The 21,068-nt window shown below is 40.7% G+C and overlaps 1 protein-coding gene across 1 annotated transcript in view; it reads right to left on the reverse strand.

Moving 5' to 3' along the window:
- Window positions 1-17,676: 17,676 nt before the first annotated feature.
- The window catches only part of NHLRC2 (NHL repeat containing 2), a 52,549-nt gene continuing 49,157 nt past the window's right edge, over window positions 17,677-21,068 (reverse strand). The window contains exon 11 of the mRNA XM_048856153.2: window positions 17,677-20,277. Within this exon, the coding sequence (XP_048712110.2) occupies window positions 20,021-20,277 (257 nt within the window). The 3' untranslated portion in view covers window positions 17,677-20,020. The remainder of the gene's footprint in view (window positions 20,278-21,068) is intronic.

The raw sequence follows: 21,068 nt of genomic DNA on the forward strand, positions 1-21,068 counted from the left end.
CTGACCTAATGCCCGCTATAGACAGTGCTATGTTGACAGCAGAGCTTCTTGCGTTGACATAACTACTGCCTCTCGCAGAGGTGACTTAATTATGCTGAAGGCAGAAACTCTCTGGTTGGGTTAATAGCATCTTCACTGAAGCACTACAGTGGGGCAGCTAGACCAGTGCAGCTTTTTAAGTGTAGACCTGCCCTTAGTCACATTTTCAGAAGCACTTTGGGTACTTTTAGGTACTTTGAGCTTGAATCTCATTTGAAAAAAAATGGGACATCACCATTTTGGAGCCTATGGCTAAACCAAAGTCAACTGTTTGACTTTGAAAATTGTACCTAGTTTAGAACTAAATATAAAGATGAGAGTCTACTCTGTATCAATGAATGGCCAAGAGTTTGAAAAAAGGGGGGCCTAAAGCTACATCCATTTTTAGCAAAAAGAAAAGGAGTACTTGTGGCACCTTAGAGACTAACCAATTTATTTGAGCATGGCAGCTTAATCATAGACTTGATTTTCAAAACTGCTGAGCAACCAGCAGCTTCCACTGAATTCCACGCACTGGAAAATCAGAAGTGAAAGTTTGGCCCCACTGAGTCATTGAGTTTGCCAATGGCAAAGCTCCCTTTGACTTCAGGGCAATCAGGATTTCACCCCCATGTTCCTTACACAGAAGCAGGATTTTCAAACACTCTTGGCACTGGCCCAATTCTGCACTCATTGAAGTAGATGATGAAGGTTTTGTTGACTTCAGTGGGAGCAGAGTTAGGCCAATGTGGAGGACTTTGAAAATCCCACCCTAGATGCCTGAATGTGGACTTAGAAGTCCAATTTTAAGCACTTTTTCCTGAAAATTTTGACCTGTATAATTAAGTAACCTGTATACCAACATGAATTTAAAGAAGATTTGAGAATTACAGTATTTTCCACTGAATGCATCCAATGAAGTGAGCTGTAGCTCACGAAAGCTTATGCTCAAATAAATTGGTTAGTCTCTAAAGTGCCACATGTCCTCCAGTTCCTGGAACTGTTTCACTATTACCAAACCTGTATATGGTGCTGGTATCTCTGGCAATGGGAGCTGCCATTTTACTGATATTTAAATCAGTTCTCTTTAATGAGGCACATTATACACAAAAACAGGTAAAGCATCTTATCGTTTAAAAGCCTGGGCAGGGTACAGACTTTCAAAGCCACTGTAAGTTTAACCCGGGGTTGCAGATAAGTTAGACACATTAAAAGAGAACACTGGTTTAAATTTTAAAAAAGGGATAAGCAATTGGTTGCTTCAATTGTTTGGTGCCCAAATGAAAAGGGCCTGGTTTTCAGAAAGTGCTAAGCATTCACCCTCCCAAAATTAGGCCCCTTTAAAGTATCTGAAGTTGGGCACCCCCCAAAAAAAAAAATAAATAAAAAATCAGTAGCCACTTTTAGAAGATCTCACCTTACAACTTGGTAAATCTATATCTTTCCCATGTTTTCCAGTGGTGAGATACTTCGCGTGTAGGTAATCATCAGACTACCAGCTTCCTCTTTGATTTTTAATTCAATTATCAAATTTTAATTCCATTTACTTATTTTTTTTTAAAATCACGTTTATTTCAGTATGTGCAACCTTACAGGCAAGTGTTCACACATATCAAAATTAAACAAAGGAGCAAGGGAGTACCAGAGATAAATCTGGGAGCCAGTGGTAGTGCTTTAGAGGAAAGATTATACAGAGAGGAAATGACTTGGAACAGGACAGAGAATCTTTATATGACAGCTCATAAAAACCTTGACAATAGATGCTAACCACAGCATTGAAAATGGCTGTTTTAAGAAGCTGTGTAAATAAACTTTAATATAGGTAACATTTGCATAACAAGGAGGTTTTATCAGCACTAAAGCTGGTGAGTTAAAATAACAGGAGACCAGAGGTGAGCCACAGAGGCCCTCCTTTGGAAGTTAGCCTCAAATTTGCCTGCCTTTTGAACACAGTATTTCCCCCCTACTCCTGCAAACCCATTTGCACATTTTACCTTTTTATTTCTTTGTTTTTGCATTATGAATAAAGATCACCTGAATAGTAAATCTAAAGAATGTTCAAACTGCAGAAGGCTTTCATTAAAAACGAAAGAAAGTGCAATGCAGATTTTCAAATACCAGACAAGTAAAAAAAAAAAAACACACAAAAAAACCCCTCGATAAAAAGCTTTGTGTGACGGGGTTATTTAAATATAATCATATATCTGTCATCAAACATGCCGGTTTAGAAAGGTGTTGTCAATTCTCCAGGAGTGGGAGTGGTCTGCAGTCAAACCATTTTCTGCACAGAAAGCTTTTAAACAAGACTGTAGCATTTATTTTTAAATCCATCATGGGTATGCAAGTAGGAATCCACAATTATAATTTATTTCTATAAATGTAGCAGCTAAAGGCCTCAAGTTAGGACTTGGGCACCGTTATGCTAAGCATTGGACAAACCAAGAGGCTGATCCCGCAAATATTTACACATGCCAGTAATTTTACTCCTGTGAAGAGTCCCATTGAAGTCAATAGGATTACTCACCATAGTGTACTTCAGCACATGCATAAGAGCTTGCAGGACTGGGGTCACTGAATAGGATTTAGAATGAACATGGTTCCTAAAACCAGTTCTCTAACAGATCGTCATCATCTGTCTAGGATTATTCACTCACAAAGCGTGGTTATAATGGCCAAACACTCCATTTTTGTGCAGTATCTGTAACAGCGGATGAAAAGATATGCTTTGGTTACACACGTTGTGACTGCTGCTTATGACACTGCTGCCCCTCTCTTTTTGTTGTATCCACCTTTTGCCTCTTGGCTTATACTTAGGTTGTAAACTCTTTAGGTCCATCTCTTTGTTGTATGTTTGTGCAGTGCCTAGAACAGTTGGGTTGAGGTGTCTAGGCTTTAAAGCAGTATAAATAATATCAACCAGAGCTGTCTGGAAAATAGAATGTTTATCCCATGGAAACTGACATTCTGACATTAGTTGGCTTTTCAAATTGGAAAAAGCTAAAGAAATAAAAATAAAAAACCGCACCAAGATTTCCCAGAATTAAAAAATTCCAGAGGATTGGTATTGGAAACAATTTGACATTTGAAAACTAAAAATGTTGACATTTTTGATCAAAATGAATTATGAAACACAAAATATCTCACTCTGAAATGTTTACTTGACACTTTAAAAAAAAATTCTCCCCACGGAGAAACTGAAAAAAGCTATTGGAAAATTCCCATGGAGAATTTTCATTAAACTACATTTCCAATGGGAAGAGTTTTCATGATAAAAATGTCAACCGGATCTAACAACGCTGAACTAAAGTCCATTGTATTGGGATGCTAACACAGAACCCCACTGTGCAAAGTACTGAGCGCCCTCAAATCCCATTTAAATTCCAGAGTCAAACCCAACTGGACACATGCCCACCATCTGACCAAGCTAATGAAAGAACTTTAACTACTGAATTTTTTGGGTTGGGGTGCTGACTTCCTCAATCTTAATATGACATTAAGATGTGCTTTTGTTTTTAAGTTGCCTCTATTTTAAGCAAAAAGAAAGAAAAGTGCAGATGTTACCTTAAAGGTGAAAAAATAAATAAATCAGAAAGTCTTGGAAGAGTAGAAGCAGATTTAATGAAACACTGCACTTTGGATCCCACCCATATTGGAATGAATCTTCATAAATTACGTCCAGTAAAATGAGAGCAAATAAGGTTAGGACGTCATATGTTTAATCCCAAAGAATTTCTGTAAGAACAAAGCAGGCTAGGGGAGGATTTATATATGACTGCAGAAGTCCCATTGAGAGCAAAGTTTATTTATGTTTCCAGGCATTTACACTGCACTTAAGAGTGCTCCTAGATTCCTTGCTGCGGCTAAGGTCTCACATAGCTCAATGGCCTCGAACCAATATATATAAAATGCCACCTAAAGTTACAGGATCCAGAACACTGGATCCTCAGGCCCAATGGAACTTTCCTCTGTGCAGGAGACGGAGCTGACTGAGGGGCAGTTTGAGACTGTGAAAGAAATCTGCAAAAGAACTAAGAAGAAACGGTTACTCACCTCTCATAACTCTTGTTCTTTGCGATGCGCTGCTCATATTCATTCCAACTGGGGGCGTGCGCACTGCGTGCACAGCTGTCGGAAAGTTTTTTCCCTAGCAGCACCTGTTGGATGGGCTGTGGAGCCCCCTCAAGTGGCACCTTCATGGCACTCAATATATGACCCTGCCGACCCGGCGCCCCCTCTGTTCTGTCTTGCTGGCTCCGACGGAGGGGAAGGTAGGCGGGTTTGGAATGGATATGAGCAACACATCTCGAAGAACAACAGTTATGAGAGGCAAGTAACCATTTCTTCTTCTTCGAGTGATTGCTCATATCGATTCCAATTAGGTGACTCCCAAGCCTTACCTAGGCAGTGGGGTCAGAGTTAAGAAATGCTGAATGTAGCACTGCTCTACCGAAAGTCGCATCGTCTCTGGCATGCACCGCATGATGGCGTAGTGCAAGGTGAAGTTATGTACAGAGGACCAAGTTGCTGCCCTGCAAAATTCCTGGATCGGTACCTGGGCCAGGAACACAGCTAACGAGGCCTGGGCCCTAGTGGAGTGTGTGGTAAGAGCTGGGGTCGGCACCCCGGCCAGCTCATAGCAAGTAAGGATGTAGGACGTGATCCAGGAGCACATTCTTTGAGATGAGACCGGGAGGCCTTTCATCCGGTCCACCACCACTACGAATAGCTGGTTCGATTTTCTGAATGGCTTAGTGCACTCGATGTAGAAAGCTAGGGCTCTCCGGACACAGAGGAAATGTAGCCGCTGCTCCCGGGAACTAGCATGAGGCTTTGGGTAAAAGACAGGTAGGAAAATGTCCTGGCTGGTGTGGAAGTTCGACACCACCTTGGGGAGGAAGGCTGCGTGCGGTCTGAGTTGCACCTTATTCTTGTGGAAAAACATGTAAGGCAGTTCCGAGGTGAAAGTTATGCTCCTTTGTGGTCCTAGGACAAAACCCCTTGCAAATCCTGCACCTATTGGCTTCGTGAGCCTTCCCCAGACACTTCAGACAAGAGTCATGGGGGTCGCCCATTGGCGTGGGCTTGGAGCTGGACTTGCAGGGCTTGAATCCCTGGGACTTGGGCATGAAAGCCCTCCCAAGAAAAAGCGGTCGGGACAGAGGGTAAACCCCCCAGCCCCAACTGCTTACTAACTACAACAAAAATAAACTACAAGAATTAAAGAAAAGTTAGAATAACTACTATAACAACTACTATAAAACAAGTAAGGGAAACGTGGAGAACTTGCTAAGCAAGACACCACAGTTCCAACGACTGTCACGGGCAGTAAGAAGGAACTGAGGGGGCACCAGATTAACAGGGTCATATATTGAGCACCATGAAGGCACCACTCCAGGGGGTTCAACAGCCGACCTGACGGGTGCTGCGAGGGGAAAAACTTTCCGACACCTGTGAACGCAGCGCGCGCACACCTAATCGGAATCGATATGAGCAATCACTCGAAGAAGAACCAACACACAAGCCTCACCATCTTCTGCTCCAAGTGCCAGATGAGCGTCTTTGAGGTTGTCTTCTCTAATATATACCTACAGCTGCAGGTATGTGTATTAAAAATAGCCCCCAAACCTACAAAACACTTCACTGCACATGCAATTCTCCCCAGGAGGAGAGGATGAGAGAAAGAATAGACCATGCATGATACGTTAGTCATGTTGTTTAATGCACTACAGGAAGGTGCTCAGATACTACTGTGCCAAGGGCAGGATAAGAACTTAAGTAGAACAGAATCACCAGCACAGTGTTCGAGCACCTTATACAGTCTAACATGCATGTAATCCTTTTGTGTAACTCTCCCTGCGTGGGCCCAAAACGTTTCCATAAAAGGTCCTACAGACTGGCTCAGCCTTTTGGCCATAGCCAAGGATCACACAGCACAACTCACGAGGTGGGTGTGCAAAGCTTGCCTGTGTGCCCCCTTAAAATCCTTTGCTACCTGGGTGCGGGCTGGTCCCTGATGCAACAAAGAAACCTGATGCTGGTTCTGAGTTGTGCTGACTGACAATAGTCCCAATGGGCCTTTAAAAAAGCCAACTCTTGCATAGGGTCATCCTGGCCATACCACTTTCTCCCAGCCCATCCAAGCAGGTAGGGAGGTGGCATAGGAGCTTCTATGCTAGTGGTTCTCAAACTTTTGTACTGGTGACCCCTTTCACATAGCAAGCCTCTGAGTGCGACTCCCCTAATAAATATATAAAAAAGTGTTTTTAATTTAACATTATAAATCCTGGAGGCAAAGCGGGGTTCGGGGTGGAGGCTGACAGCTTACAACCCCCCAAATAATAACCTCGCAACCCCCTGAGGGGTCCCGACCCCCAGTTTGAGAACCCCTGTTCTATGCTGACCCTAGTATGTCACTAGCCTAGAGGATTCTGCTATGCTGTGGGGACTCTCCTCTGAGCAACTAACTTGGCCGTGTGCCCTGAATTGGCTGACAGTGTGAAACAAAGTGGCTGTACCCCAGAAGAGGATCAGACCCAGTGTGCATGCATGTGCTATGCTGTTTAAAAGTGGATTAATAGCAAAACTTCCTCCTTATCCCCAGGAACAAACTAAACAAACCTAACACTGCCACCTTCCTGGATAATCACATTTTTTCCAGCATGTGATCAAACATCTGTATAAAGGGCAAGATGAACTATCTAGCTCCCCCTATGGGCTGAATCTGGAGGATGTTCATGCAACTGAACTCCCTAGATCCTTGCAGAATTACTGGACTAATGATTTACTCCGACCAGTTTGGGAGGCATCTTTCTGTTTATTGTGTGTGTCGCTGAAACTTCAGGTGGAAGAACAATGGGAGATTTGCACATGCGCCATTGGGAGAGAGCGTACAGCTGGAGTGATGGAAGCAAGATTTCATAGAATTAGTAGATTACTCCCGCTTTTAAATCCCCCTCCCTTAAAAAAAAAAAGAAAAAGATGTTTTGCTCAAGTTACAGACATCTATGGAAATACAATCTACATTAAGAGGTACCAGCCAGTAAACATGCATAGCGAGAACATGTGCAAGTTAGTTCCCACTTTTCTAGAATATGGTAAAACCAGAACACCTGTGGCAAAGATTGGCTTTTGTTTGGAACAATATGCAGCAATGATTCTACAGAGACGATAAAACAATACTTCTAAGAGCCACATGCTCTCTGAGCCCACCCAACAAGGTAGCAGAAGGCCCCAAACTTAACAAAACTGCCCTGTTCTCTCCCTGTCCCACCTCATTCTCATGTGTTAAACCAGAGGAACCCTTCCCCCCACCATTCTTGCAGCCATGAACACATCTGCAGACACATGGGATCAGCTGCATTCAGATCAAGGTGGTATGATGAGGCCCTATAGTTGCTTTTTTGTACTTTTCCTTAAAAGGTAGATAAAGACAGTCTCAAAAAGTTTTCTTTCTGATTGATTTTTACATGAAAAAACCCAACACCGTCAGATCCTGAGTCCTCACTTTCCTGGACCATTCTTGAGGTTAAGTGCCAGTCTTCCAGCAAAATCAGGGAAGTCAGAACTTATTCTGAATGTATTTTTTAAAAATAACAAAGTTTGACACTCTCTTTATATATCATAGAAGCACTGTAAAGGGACCCATACTTTTTAGCATCACACTTTGCCTTTTAACTGGAACACCTTTGCTTTTGTGGATATAAGGCAGATTATTGAGCTCATAGTAGCTGAATTTTGTTATTTAAAAATTAAAACAATTTTTAAAAGCATGTTCCAACAACTGCTGTATGAGTGAATGGTTCTCAACTGTTAATTGTGGGCTAATTAGACACATCTGAATGCACGGACTAAGTAGAGCACTAAAGGCACCTAGATCTATAATTTAGCACCTAGAGTCAAAAAGAAAAGGAGTACTTGTGGCACCTTAGAGACTAACCAATTTATTTGAGCATGAGCTTTCGTGAGCTACAGCTCACTTCATCGGATGCATACCGTGGAAACTGCAGCAGACTTTATATATACACAGAGAATATGAAACAATACCTCCTCCCACCCCACTGTCCTGCTGGTAATAGCTTATCTAAAGTGATCATCAGGTTGGGCCATTTCCAGCACAAATCCAGGTTTCTCACCCTCCACCCCCCCACACAAATTCACTCTCCTGCTGGTGATAGCCCATCCAAAGTGACAACTTTTTACACAATGTGCATGATAATCAAGTTGGGCCATTTCCTGCACAAATCCAGGTTCTCTCACCCCCTCACCCCCCTCCCAAAAACCACACACACAAACTCACTATCCTGCTGGTAATAGCTCATCCAAAGTGACCATTCTCCCTACAATGTGCATGATAATTAAGGTGGGCCATTTCCAGCACAAATCCAGGTTTTCTCACATCCCCCCCCCCCCCCCCCATACACACACAAACTCACTCTCCTGCTGGTAATAGCTCATCCAAACTGACCACTCTCCAAGTTTAAATCCAAGTTAAACCAGAACATCTGGGGGGGGGGGGGGGGTAGGAAAAAACAAGAGGAAATAGGCTACCTTGCATAATGACTTAGCCACTCCCAGTCTCTATTTAAGCCTAAATTAATAGTATCCAATTTGCAAATGAATTCCAATTCAGCAGTTTCTCGCTGGAGTCTGGATTTGAAGTTTTTTTGTTTTAAGATAGCGACCTTCATGTCTGTGATTGCGTGACCAGAGAGATTGAAGTGTTCTCCGACTGGTTTATGAATGTTATAATTCTTGACATCTGATTTGTGTCCATTTATTCTTTTACGTAGAGACTGTCCAGTTTGACCAATGTACATGGCAGAGGGGCATTGCTGGCACATGATGGCATATATCACATTGGTGGATGTGCAGGTGAACGAGCCTCTGATAGTGTGGCTGATGTTATTAGGCCCTGTGATGGTGTCCCCTGAATAGATATGTGGGCACAATTGGCAACGGGCTTTGTTGCAAGGATAAGTTCCTGGGTTAGTGGTTCTGTTGTGTGGTATGTGGTTGTTGGTGAGTATTTGCTTCAGGTTGCGGGGCTGTCTGTAGGCAAGGACTGGCCTGTCTCCCAAGACTTGTGAGAGTGTTGGGTCATCCTTTAGGATAGGTTGTAGATCCTTAATAATGCGTTGGAGGGGTTTTAGTTGGGGGCTGAAGGTGACCGCTAGTGGCGTTCTGTTATTTTCTTTGTTAGGCCTGTCCTGTAGTAGGTAACTTCTGGGAACTCTTCTGGCTCTATCAATCTGTTTCTTTACTTCTGCAGGTGGGTATTGTAGTTGTAAGAAAGCTTGACAGAGATCTTGTAGGTGTTTGTCTCTGTCTGAGGGGTTGGAGCAAATGCGGTTGTATCGCAGAGCTTGGTTGTAGACGATGGATCGTGTGGTGTGGTCAGGGTGAAAGCTGGAGGCATGCAGGTAGGAATAGCGGTCAGTAGGTTTCCGGTATAGGGTGGTGTTTATGTGGCCATTGTTTATTAGCACTGTAGTGTCCAGGAAGTGGATCTCTTGTGTGGACTGGACCAGGCTGAGGTTGGTGGTGGGATGGAAATTGTTGAAATCATGGTGGAATTCCTCAAGGGCTTCTTTTCCATGGGTCCAGATGATGAAGATGTCATCAATATAGCGCAAGTAGAGTAGGGGCTTTAGGGGACGAGAGCTGAGGAAGCGTTGTTCTAAATCAGCCATAAAAATGTTGGCATACTGTGGGGCCATGCGGGTACCCATAGCAGTGCCGCTGATCTGAAGGTATACATTGTCCCCAAATGTGAAATAGTTATGGGTAAGGACAAAGTCACAAAGTTCAGCCACCAGGTTAGCCGTGACATTATCGGGGATAGTGTTCCTGACGGCTTGTAGTCCATCTTTGTGTGGAATGTTGGTGTAGAGGGCTTCTACATCCATAGTGGCCAGGATGGTGTTATCAGGAAGATCACCGATGGATTGAAGTTTCCTCAGGAAGTCAGTGGTGTCTCGAAGGTAGCTGGGAGTGCTGGTAGCGTAGGGCCTGAGGAGGGAGTCTACATAGCCAGACAATCCTGCTGTCAGGGTGCCAATGCCTGAGATGATGGGGCGCCCAGGATTTCCAGGTTTATGGATCTTGGGTAGTAGATAGAATATCCCAGGTCGGGGTTCCAGGGGTGTGTCTGTGCGGATTTGATCTTGTGCTTTTTCAGGAAGTTTCTTGAGCAAATGCTGTAGTTGCTTTTGGTAACTCTCAGTGGGATCATAGGGTAATGGCTTGTAGAAAGTGGTGTTGGAGAGCTGCCGAGCAGCCTCTTGTTCATATTCCGACCTATTCATGATGACAACAGCACCTCCTTTGTCAGCCTTTTTGATTATGATGTCAGAGTTGTTTCTGAGGCTGTGGATGGCATTGCGTTCCGCATGGCTGAGGTTATGGGGCAAGTGATGCTGCTTTTCCACAATTTCAGCCCGTGCACGTCGGCGGAAGCACTCTATGTAGAAGTCCAGTCTGCTGTTTCGACCTTCAGGAGAAGTCCACCTAGAATCCCTCTTTCTCTGACAGATCTCTGTCAAGCTTTCTTACAACTACAATACCCACCTGCAGAAGTAAAGAAACAGATTGATAGAGCCAGAAGAGTTCCCAGAAGTTACCTACTACAGGACAGGCCTAACAAAGAAAATAACAGAACGCCACTAGCCGTCACCTTCAGCCCCCAACTAAAACCCCTCCAACGCATTATTAAGGATCTGCAACCTATCCTAAAGGATGACCCAACACTCTCACAAATCTTGGGAGACAGGCCAGTCCTTGCCTACAGACAGCCCCGCAACCTGAAGCAAATACTCACCAACAACCACATACCACACAACAGAACCACTAACCCAGGAACTTATCCTTGCAACAAAGCCCGTTGCCAATTGTGCCCACATATCTATTCAGGGGACACCATCACAGGGCCTAATAACATCAGCCACACTATCAGAGGCTCGTTCACCTGCACATCCACCAATGTGATATATGCCATCATGTGCCAGCAATGCCCCTCTGCCATGTACATTGGTCAAACTGGACAGTCTCTACGTAAAAGAATAAATGGACACAAATCAGATGTCAAGAATTATAACATTCATAAACCAGTCGGAGAACACTTCAATCTCTCTGGTCACGCAATCACAGACATGAAGGTCGCTATCTTAAAACAAAAAAACTTCAAATCCAGACTCCAGCGAGAAACTGCTGAATTGGAATTCATTTGCAAATTGGATACTATTAATTTAGGCTTAAATAGAGACTGGGAGTGGCTAAGTCATTATGCAAGGTAGCCTATTTCCTCTTGTTTTTTCCTACCCCCCCCCCCCCCCCCAGATGTTCTGGTTTAACTTGGATTTAAACTTGGAGAGTGGTCAGTTTGGATGAGCTATTACCAGCAGGAGAGTGAGTTTGTGTGTGTATGCGGGTGGGGGGGGATGTGAGAAAACCTGGATTTGTGCTGGAAATGGCCCACCTTAATTATCATGCACATTGTAGGGAGAATGGTCACTTTGGATGAGCTATTACCAGCAGGATAGTGAGTTTGTGTGTGTGGTTTTTGGGAGGGGGGTGAGGGGGTGAGAGAACCTGGATTTGTGCAGGAAATGGCCCAACTTGATTATCATGCACATTGTGTAAAAAGTTGTCACTTTGGATGGGCTATCACCAGCAGGAGAGTGAATTTGTGTGGGGGGGTGGAGTGTGAGAAAACCTGGATTTGTGCTGGAAATGGCCCATTCTGATGATCACTTTAGATAAGCTATTACCAGCAGGACAGTGGGGTGGGAGGAGGTATTGTTTCATATTCTCTGTGTATATATAAAGTCTGCTGCAGTTTCCACGGTATGCATCCGATGAAGTGAGCTGTAGCTCACGAAAGCTCATGCTCAAATAAATTGGTTAGTCTCTAAGGTGCCACAAGTACTCCTTTTCTTTTTGCGAATACAGACTAACACGGCTGTTACTCTGAAACCTGTCACCTAGAGTCAGTGCGTTGCTCCCACCCTCCACACCCACCTTGTGGCCCACTGTGGAAGCAACTTGTTTCCATTTCCTTCTTAGTCCTGCCAACAGTCCTACTTTCCTTCAGGGAGGATCTGTCAAGGAGCAGTCTCTAGTCTAAAGAAAACATAAAATGAGGGGTTCTTTCATCCCTTATGGGCAACCGTTCCACCCTGCTCTCTCATAAAGTGCTGACCTTCTGGATTGTCTCTTTAATGACCCAGATACTACCTGAGCTGCTGACCCATAGGTCTTCTTTGCTGAAGTCCTTCCCCCAGGTTCTCCCAGGTTGGTTCCTTTACTATCAATCTACCTTCATGCCACTGCTGGGGCTTTTTCCTGGGCCTGCCATGGGACCATCCTTCTCCTCAACTACCCTTTCCCTTCAAGGCCACTCACAATTCCTTCCTTCCTTCCTACACTTCTCCTCCCCAAATGAGAGCTCAGCCCTTCATAGAAATCACGCCTCTTCCCCAGCTGCTCTACCTGATCTGAATCAGTGGGGGCAGGAGGCAGTAGTTGATCCATCACAGGCAAGGCTAAGCCCAACTCCTCTAAAAGGGTCAGTCCACTGACTTTGGTGGGTGCTCAACATCTCTGAAAAATCAGTCCACTTTCATGTATACGTCTTACTTTAGACATCCACATGTGAAAATGTCGGCCAGTGATGCCACTGAAGATTCTAGAGCACAAACAACTAAACCACACCAATTTCAACTTCATGTGAAACCAGGAACAAATACGGAATGGAAAAGATGAAGATTTGTATTTATTTTTAAACCCCTAAATGATCATTATAAATTATGGACTTTTTAAAATATAAAATTATCAAATTTACCCGAATGTCCTTTTAAGTATAGATTAAAGTATGTCAATTGCAACTAGATGAAAATGCCTCAATCTACTGTATTCTTTACTGAAAACATGAGAAATGTAGACTTTTGGGCCAGATCCTTAGCTGGTAAAAATCAGCATTGCTCCATTGACTTGAATGGAACTGATTTAAAATACCTGACAATCTGGCCCCAAAATGTTTACTTTATATATCCCAACCTCCAGCTGAATTTTCTTCTCTTTGGAGGAGATTGCCTGAGACTTTAATGCTGAGATGTAGCCTTTAAATATTCCACACCCACACACAAATTGAACCTTCACTGTGAATTTCCCCCCCAAAATTAGTTTTCTTTAGTTTACAGTGGAAAGGATTACAACTGAAAAAAGAGGAATTATTATTAGCTACTTCTCTTGCATATAACAGCATTGCAAATACATTGTCACGCTGCCAGGTCAGAATTGTATCTTCGTTCATTAAAAGCTTGCTTTAGTATAACTTTGCTTATTTTCTACATGTCTGAAGAATTTTCTACATTGGCTGAAGTTAAACACTTATTAGTTAAAAATAAGAAAAAAGTGAATTTTGCTAACATAATGTAAACTTGTATTCTTTTTATTAATAAGCTCATAGCTTTCATGGGATTGTTTCAGCCCTAAAATGAACTTTCTAGGTTCTGAGCAGCACCAATGTTCATTCAAGTCTAATGGAGTGCCCAGCACAGCAGCTTGCAAAATTGCACCTACTTATAACTTTTTCCACAGACAGCACCACTTTGCAAGTGAGAGCTAAACTGTTGCTTTTAAAAAAGAAATAATACTGGCTATTTTTTGCTTTCTTGCTGTAATTATCTATAAAGCTTTTTTTTCAAATCAGTAAATGCAGTAAGCCGGGAGCCAGCAAACTACTTACACATACCTGCAGGAAAGGGAGAAAATTGACTGTACTTTTGAAGTGCTCAGTGTTTACGTGAGATCTTGTATTTTGGGTTCAGATCTTCACAAAGGAAGTAATTTGCCCTGCCAAGCCCTGGGATATAAATAAGCTGTTAAACCTGACTTATTGCCCTTGCCTTGGCATGTGATACACAGACAACATTCAAAAATAATGACAAGTGGTACCTTAGTGCACGCTGGTTTTCAAAATTACTGTCATTGCAACAGAAGTTTAAAGTTTTGAAGACCAAAAATAACCTTGTAGTTCTAATGTAGGAGTTTTCCTGGTGTGCGTATTTGAGGTGCAGTTAAAGATTGGCTAATCACTGATGATTTTACTATTGCAATCTTTACATCCTTATCTAATTGTTCCTTGATTTTATGTGGTTTGTTCTGCTCTAGTAAATTAGGTAGCCCTGATATATGCTCTCTTATGTGGCTATTGGAGTGTGAATGATCCCATGTAGACTGGTAAATCCAACATTTGGAATTGCTTAGGATATTAAAAGTGTGGAGAGACTAAACTGAGGGCATGGTTATCATTTTCCAATACCTTTTGCATATAAGAGAAAAAGAAGATATTGCTATCGTGCTAAATATGTACAAGTGTTTCATGACTCACAACAGATGCGTTCCTCACCTTTGCTCTGGCCCCTGTCAATGGTCCTAAAAACCCAATTCCAACTGAGGGAGGAGTCCAGTGACTCAGGCACCAAAGAAGACAGACTTACACATAGCCCTGCTCAAGAAGCCCATTGCGTTTCTGATCACAGCTGTGACAATGTGATTTGAACCCCCAAAGCTGGTTCTCCAAAATGATGAATGGAGGGTGAGGGGGTATGTTGCTATGTCTTGTCCAACGTGTGGCTTCACTCATCTAATTTCTCCTACCTCCTGCACTGAGGGAAGTGGGCTGCGACTTTGACTTCCAGCCAGGGTCCCTGGGCAGGCCTGAGGGCATAGAGGGGGCAACCCAGCTAAAATCCACACTGACTGATGCTTTTAATAAAGTTGCAGTTTCTGCATGTAACCATACTATGGCAAACAATATGTGTCTCATTATTTCCATGTCCACCTCCATGAGAAAAGTATCAAGCAAGCTGAGCTTTAGAAAGAAAATGTATATATTAATCTTTTGTTTTTCCATGAAAATGGTTTACAAAGCTTTAGAAGAGGCACTAGATCTTAATGAAAACAGCCAGAGAAAATTCATGCTTATCTATAATCATTGTTTGTCTATCCATTAGAGTTGATCTCTGAAGCCACCACATCTACTATAGCAATTTCTTTCCTTCCAGGATATTCCAGTACATTTGCTTTGTATTTAAAAAAGATAGTGTTTTTTTTTAAAAAACGTAATCCTAAAAAGATGTTAAAAAATTCTAACACACAATGCTACATGTAAAGAGCTTACACATCTGGTTGCAGATGGAGATCCCTTAATTTAATTCTCTGGAGGTTCTGTACCAATTAATATATAACTATCTTGTAATATGTACATTTAAAAAGGGATGTGGCTGCATTATATGTGGAACAGCAGACGTGACAACAATAATACTCTATTCTAACATCAATGTCCCAAAAGGAATTCTGAACTTTTTATACTCAGGGAAGAACAAAACAAAAACTTAAGAGACATTTATCAAGGTGTTTAGGTGTGAAAACTTGATCTCCAACATTGCTAAAATATGACACACTTCTTAAAATTCTTAGGGCCATATCCTCAATGAAGTGCCACTAACTTCAAGAGAGCCAGGATTTAACCCATAGAGTTTTACAATCATCATGCATATTTCCATATTAAAAATACAGAGGGACAGATCTCAATCTGTTGGCTTCAACGGGCCTATGTTGATACAGAACAGCAGAGGATCAGGCCAAGGTTTTTATTTCGATAAATCCAGTTTAAAGTTGAAGCTACATCAACACAAGTAGCAATTTTGCTCCTCCCACTTTGCTGTCATTACAAGATGATATTTTAATTTGTAAATCACAGCCCAACAGAGTAATCTTGATTGTGTGGTTTAAAACCACAGATGATCATTTAAAGAAAAAAAACTGAAAAAATGAGTTCTCCTATTCTTTAAATGTTAAATATCCCCAACTCAGTTTTAAATCATCTTGTTTTATTGGCCATTGTCAGGTTTCACAGAAATGTTGTAGCTTAAACAGGCTAAACAGAAAAGAGAAACATTTAGCATGGCTAGATGGGTGCATTCCTTTGCAAAATGTTAAGTGCAGAACATTTCAATGAAGCGAACTTAGGAGTGTATTTTACAAGTGTTTTTTTTTAACTCACCATTATAGATACAGTATGGGAACTAGAAAGGATTTGGAAATATTTGCAATTCTTTTGCTTAGTGCTAGGGCCTTCGGTAGGATAAAATGTTCTCTGGTATACTTGAGAAAAGCAGGCCAGCAAAGAAGAGGTACACCAAACAATGAATAGCAATGGCTGCGCAAACATTCCCAACTCACAGCCAGGATTTTCAAACTTTCCAACTGTGACACAAGTGTCAACCTTTGGTAATAAAGACACCAAAATACCAACAAGATAGAAAAAGAAAAAAGGTATATTTTCCAAACCAAGCGACTGAAGTGTTTATTTTATAAAATCAAGACTTTTTTAGCATAACCCTGTCTAGTGTGTTGGGATGCTATGCGGGAGGTTGAGGTTTTGAAGCAACTTTGGGGATTTTCCTTTATAGGTCAGAGGTAATAGAGCAGATTTTGATGGCAGTAACACTAGTATAAATCCAGAGTAACTCCAGTGAAGAGAGGTAAAAAATGCATGTGAAATCTATAATTGCTCCATTGACTCTGCATTTACATGATTGTAATGAAGATCAGAATGAAGTCCATTGTCTTTGATCTGTGGGGTGAAATGGATGCCAGTTACATGATGGATGTCCCCTGTTCACTGATGGTTTAAAAAAAGAAGTCTGAGCCACATCATTGGCTTTGCCCTCTCCCTTTGCCCTTTACAAATGGGGAACTGAAGCACATGGTGGACCAAGTGACTTGCCCAAAGTCACATCGGAACTGAACCCAGGTCTCTCTAACCCAAGTCCCTAACTATTAGACCATCTGTCCTAGCCTTCTGCCTGCTCTAAGCACAATTTCTAACTTCCTATGGATATCACAGACGTACGAAAATTTGCATTACAGTAATTAAAGTGAGTGCAAGTTTCTATGAGCTACAAATTGAACTGAAGCAGGGACAAAGGGAATTGTGTGTCAGGGATCAGCATACACAATATGTAGCATTTCTGGGGGAAAAAAATGAAGTTTTTCCTTTAAAATAATAGGTGTGAAGTGCTTGCTTGAGACAAGATTGTATCTTTTGCATCTGGGCGATTATGTTTTCTATTTTTGGCATGAAACCATCTCAATGATGTAGTTAAGGACGATTTCCAGCTTTGTGGCAAGACCAAAAAATGGAATGGGTACAATTTATTTGCACAGATAATTTGTGGAGTGCAATGAGGTGAGCAAATAGTCATAAATTTAATCAAAGACTCTTGGCTCTGGCCTGCCTTCTTATACTTACACTGCTTATAACTCCCTTCCCCTACAATTTGCATTGAGATTCCACCCACAATTGAAATCTGCACTCCTCTTCTCTACAGAAAAGAGTAAACTGCTCTGAATAAAAAACCAACTCTTAGCCTCCATTGCTAAAATGTAGCTGATTCCCAACACTAGGATAACTCAAAGTTGACCATGATGAAAGTGTTCAAAGGTCTGTTATGCCCTGATCCTAGACCTCAGATTTATGTGCCTGTGATGGTAATCCCAGTGTTTAGTAATATCTCTTCCCAATAAATTTATATATGAAAGAGAGAAGTTTTAAATTAGTAATAGCAGAAAAAGAAGTCGAAGCTTTAAAAATCACGGTATGGCCCTTTAATCAGTTTATACATGCACATTTAAGCAGAGAATAATACCTGTAATACTTTATTTAAAGCTCTGATGCATTACATTTAAATAAAATAAGAGCTACACACGGATAATTTTTCTAAAGCAAGAAACTCAAAAAAGTGATACTTTAAGGTAACAGATTGGTTAACTCTGTACAAGCTTTTTTAATCTAGGAAATCGATTGACCCAAATTTTTATTATCCTGACAAACTCGAATGGACAAAAAGGAGTTAATTATCTTAAAATTCAGAGAACAGTCCAATTTGGCTGAATGATTTACTCAAGACAACAGAAATAGTCTGATGTGTCATTTCTAACTACTGAAGCTCATACTTGGTTTTATTGGTAGGTGAAAAAAAATATGAACTAGATGGAAGTAGAACTCAGGTTTCTTGGCTATTATCCAAGATTCTTATGTAAATTATATATAGAGAATATGTATTTTAAAAAGAGCACAGCTTTTGTTAAAACTAACTATAAGGACTGGTAAATTCTCAATATCTTTTCCTTAACTCTGCAAATATCATTTGCAAACAGCAAGTAGATCCAGAAGCCAATTTTTCTGTCTATTTCAAACACTAAAATAAAACTTAGGATCATTGGCTTGTCCTAAAAAAGCTGAAAGCATAGGTGAAGAAGGCTGCTTAAAAGATTAATGTTCAAACAGTAGCACTCCTAAATAGAGAGCTTCCAGATCACAGATATGCTTGCATTTGATTTTAAGAGGGAAGGAAAAGGCACGCCACTGTGTATTGTTCCCTTAAAACAAAAGTCTCAGAGTTCACAAGCAACGTTTTCGTCAAGTTTCAGAGCAGGAAAGACCTTCAACAAATCATCTCAGCCATTTACTCACAGGTGTTAGGAACTATTCTGACTATTTTAGGAGAACGGGCTATTAAAAATATCATTCACTTACACATACTAAAATACACTTTATAACAGCTATTATTTTAAAACTACGTGCAAATTCATGTTGCACATTAGAAAGCTAAAGTCTATTTTGTTTGGTTTTTTCCCCCTCTTATCAGAATTAAACCTTGTGATTAGAGCATTGGGCCTGATGCAAATACCACTGAAGTCAACAGGAGTCCATCCAATCCATGTAAAGAAATCTACTTATGCCATTTACCATGATAATTGATAGTGATGAAATGAAGGATATTTACTAGTCTGAAAAAACTTGCTTGAAGCAAACAGAATTTTGTATTATAGTATCATTGTTGGAAGAGAAGACTAGCACTGATTGCTAATGAAGGCTGAGATCCTCCAAGCACACGCACGAGTTACTTACCATATAAGTTGCCCTACTGAACACAATGTTCTGATTCAAAGCCTACTGAAATCAATGGAAAGACTCCCATTGACTTCAAAGACCTTTGGATCAGGCCCTAAGTGTATAAAGTTACCCACAAGTATTTGCAGAATTAGGAATCTTATACTATTCACACGGGAGTTGTAAAAACATGAAAGGGAAACCATTCATTTGACAGAAATAGTTGACATTTAATTGCTGCAAGTTAGAGTCACAAATATTACTTACACTCAACTCTCTAAAATACAAATGGAAACACTAATTAGAAAAACTCCAGCATGCCAATTTTATATAGGCACATTCATTGTTATGTAACATTTCTATATGACCTAAAAAAGTTCATTTCCCAAAAGTTTTTCCATACAATTGTGCTCTTCAAATAAGGCATAAATATCTAGTTTTAAGAAACAGACTTGATTTTCACAAAAATAAACAGCCCTGTGTTTTCAAAATACATTAAATGTGTTTTAAATGATTTCACTGTAAAATAAGAAAAATAATTCTTTTATGACCTGCAGAAACAAAAATCAAGTTTTTAACATTCTATTAAAAACAGAGGGCATAAAAAAAAAGGAAAGTTGCAGTTCTTCCCCAAATGATTTTGATGTTGCTACCAACGTTGCTACAGTATGCAGTGCAAAAGAATATCAGTAATATCACAATGTAATACTGGTCCTTCAAAAATGGACTCTTAAAATTGTTGCTCACTGCTTAAAATTGCCTAGGCCCAATCTATTCACAATAGTCAACAGACAAAGTTTAAGGATGTTATTGCTCACACAACAACAAAAAGAAATGAAGGGACCAAGATTTCATTACAATTTTTCGTGATTCAGCACAAGGCATCTCTGCTTCATCTTACAAAGCATATTATGCTTTAGAACTCTTCATATGCTATTGGAAGACCGGGGCGGGTGAGGGGGAGGATCTACTAATATTTTTTCGCCTGTAAAAACGTTAGAAAGTAAAAACTAGTGTGAATCTGTTGGATTTTTGGTTTAGTTAAAATGCATATGTCAACTCTACTTGAGCTGTGTTACCTTGGTTTGTATTAGCTACCTGTAAAGGCTGACTGAATGAGATTCCTTTCATCGTACAGGCACTGCTGTCTTTGCTACAGTAATAAAGGCACGCTTTGATAGACAGTACAACTTCAGATGACAGGAAGCGACTGGGCAACTGCAAGGCGATGAGAGGTTGAAGGGAAATATCCTCAATTTCTCCAGATGGATTCTGTCCCTGAAGCAGCCACTCATTACCTGGAAAAGAAAAAGCATGATGTCACTGCCTTTTATTCACAAAGTTAAATCTCACAAGGTATCAATTTGTGCATGATTTTAGCTTTAGGACTACATATCATATTTTGTTACATGCAACAGTAGTGGAAACGTCCTTGGATTCTCCCATTCTGATTGAAAATTGAAAAATAATTCACAAATACTTCTTTAGAAGTAATTTTAGGTTACGAAGTTTTACTGTATAAAGCTTGGATTTAAACATATGGGTGCACCTTACGCTGACTGTCCTAGGCATAGGTAAAGCATCTCCAATATGCTTTGTTAGCTGATATTTCAATTTCCCCATTGACAGGAAGCTGTGCACATATATCAGAGACCTAATACTCAGGATAAGATGACTGAATGCTCCAAAAGTACATAAAATGTTAGATTCTTATGAAACATTTTCAAATAAAAATGTTGGCTTTATAATGGTTTACTGGAAGTTAATAATGTTTAGGCTGGCTGAGACCTGAAATTCCTGTGTGTTTAAATATTTAAGAATATATAACAATATAGACATGCAAAATGAGAATATGGCTAATTTACTGCTCCAACCTATGTCTTGCCATAAGTGAGACAGATGAAGTACTCTTTTGGCGTTTTTCATAAAATAACTACAACTTCAAAAAAACCCCTGTTGGATTTATGAGCTTAAAATGACTTGTGTGCTAAACTACTTACATTCTACATTTTTACTAACCCTTAAACTATATGGAATATAAATACAGCTCTGTAACATCTACTAAAAACATATCAATCCCCTTAGTTCA

Source organism: Caretta caretta, chromosome 7, assembly GCF_965140235.1.
Source record: "Caretta caretta isolate rCarCar2 chromosome 7, rCarCar1.hap1, whole genome shotgun sequence".
Lineage (NCBI taxonomy): Eukaryota > Metazoa > Chordata > Testudines > Cheloniidae > Caretta > Caretta caretta.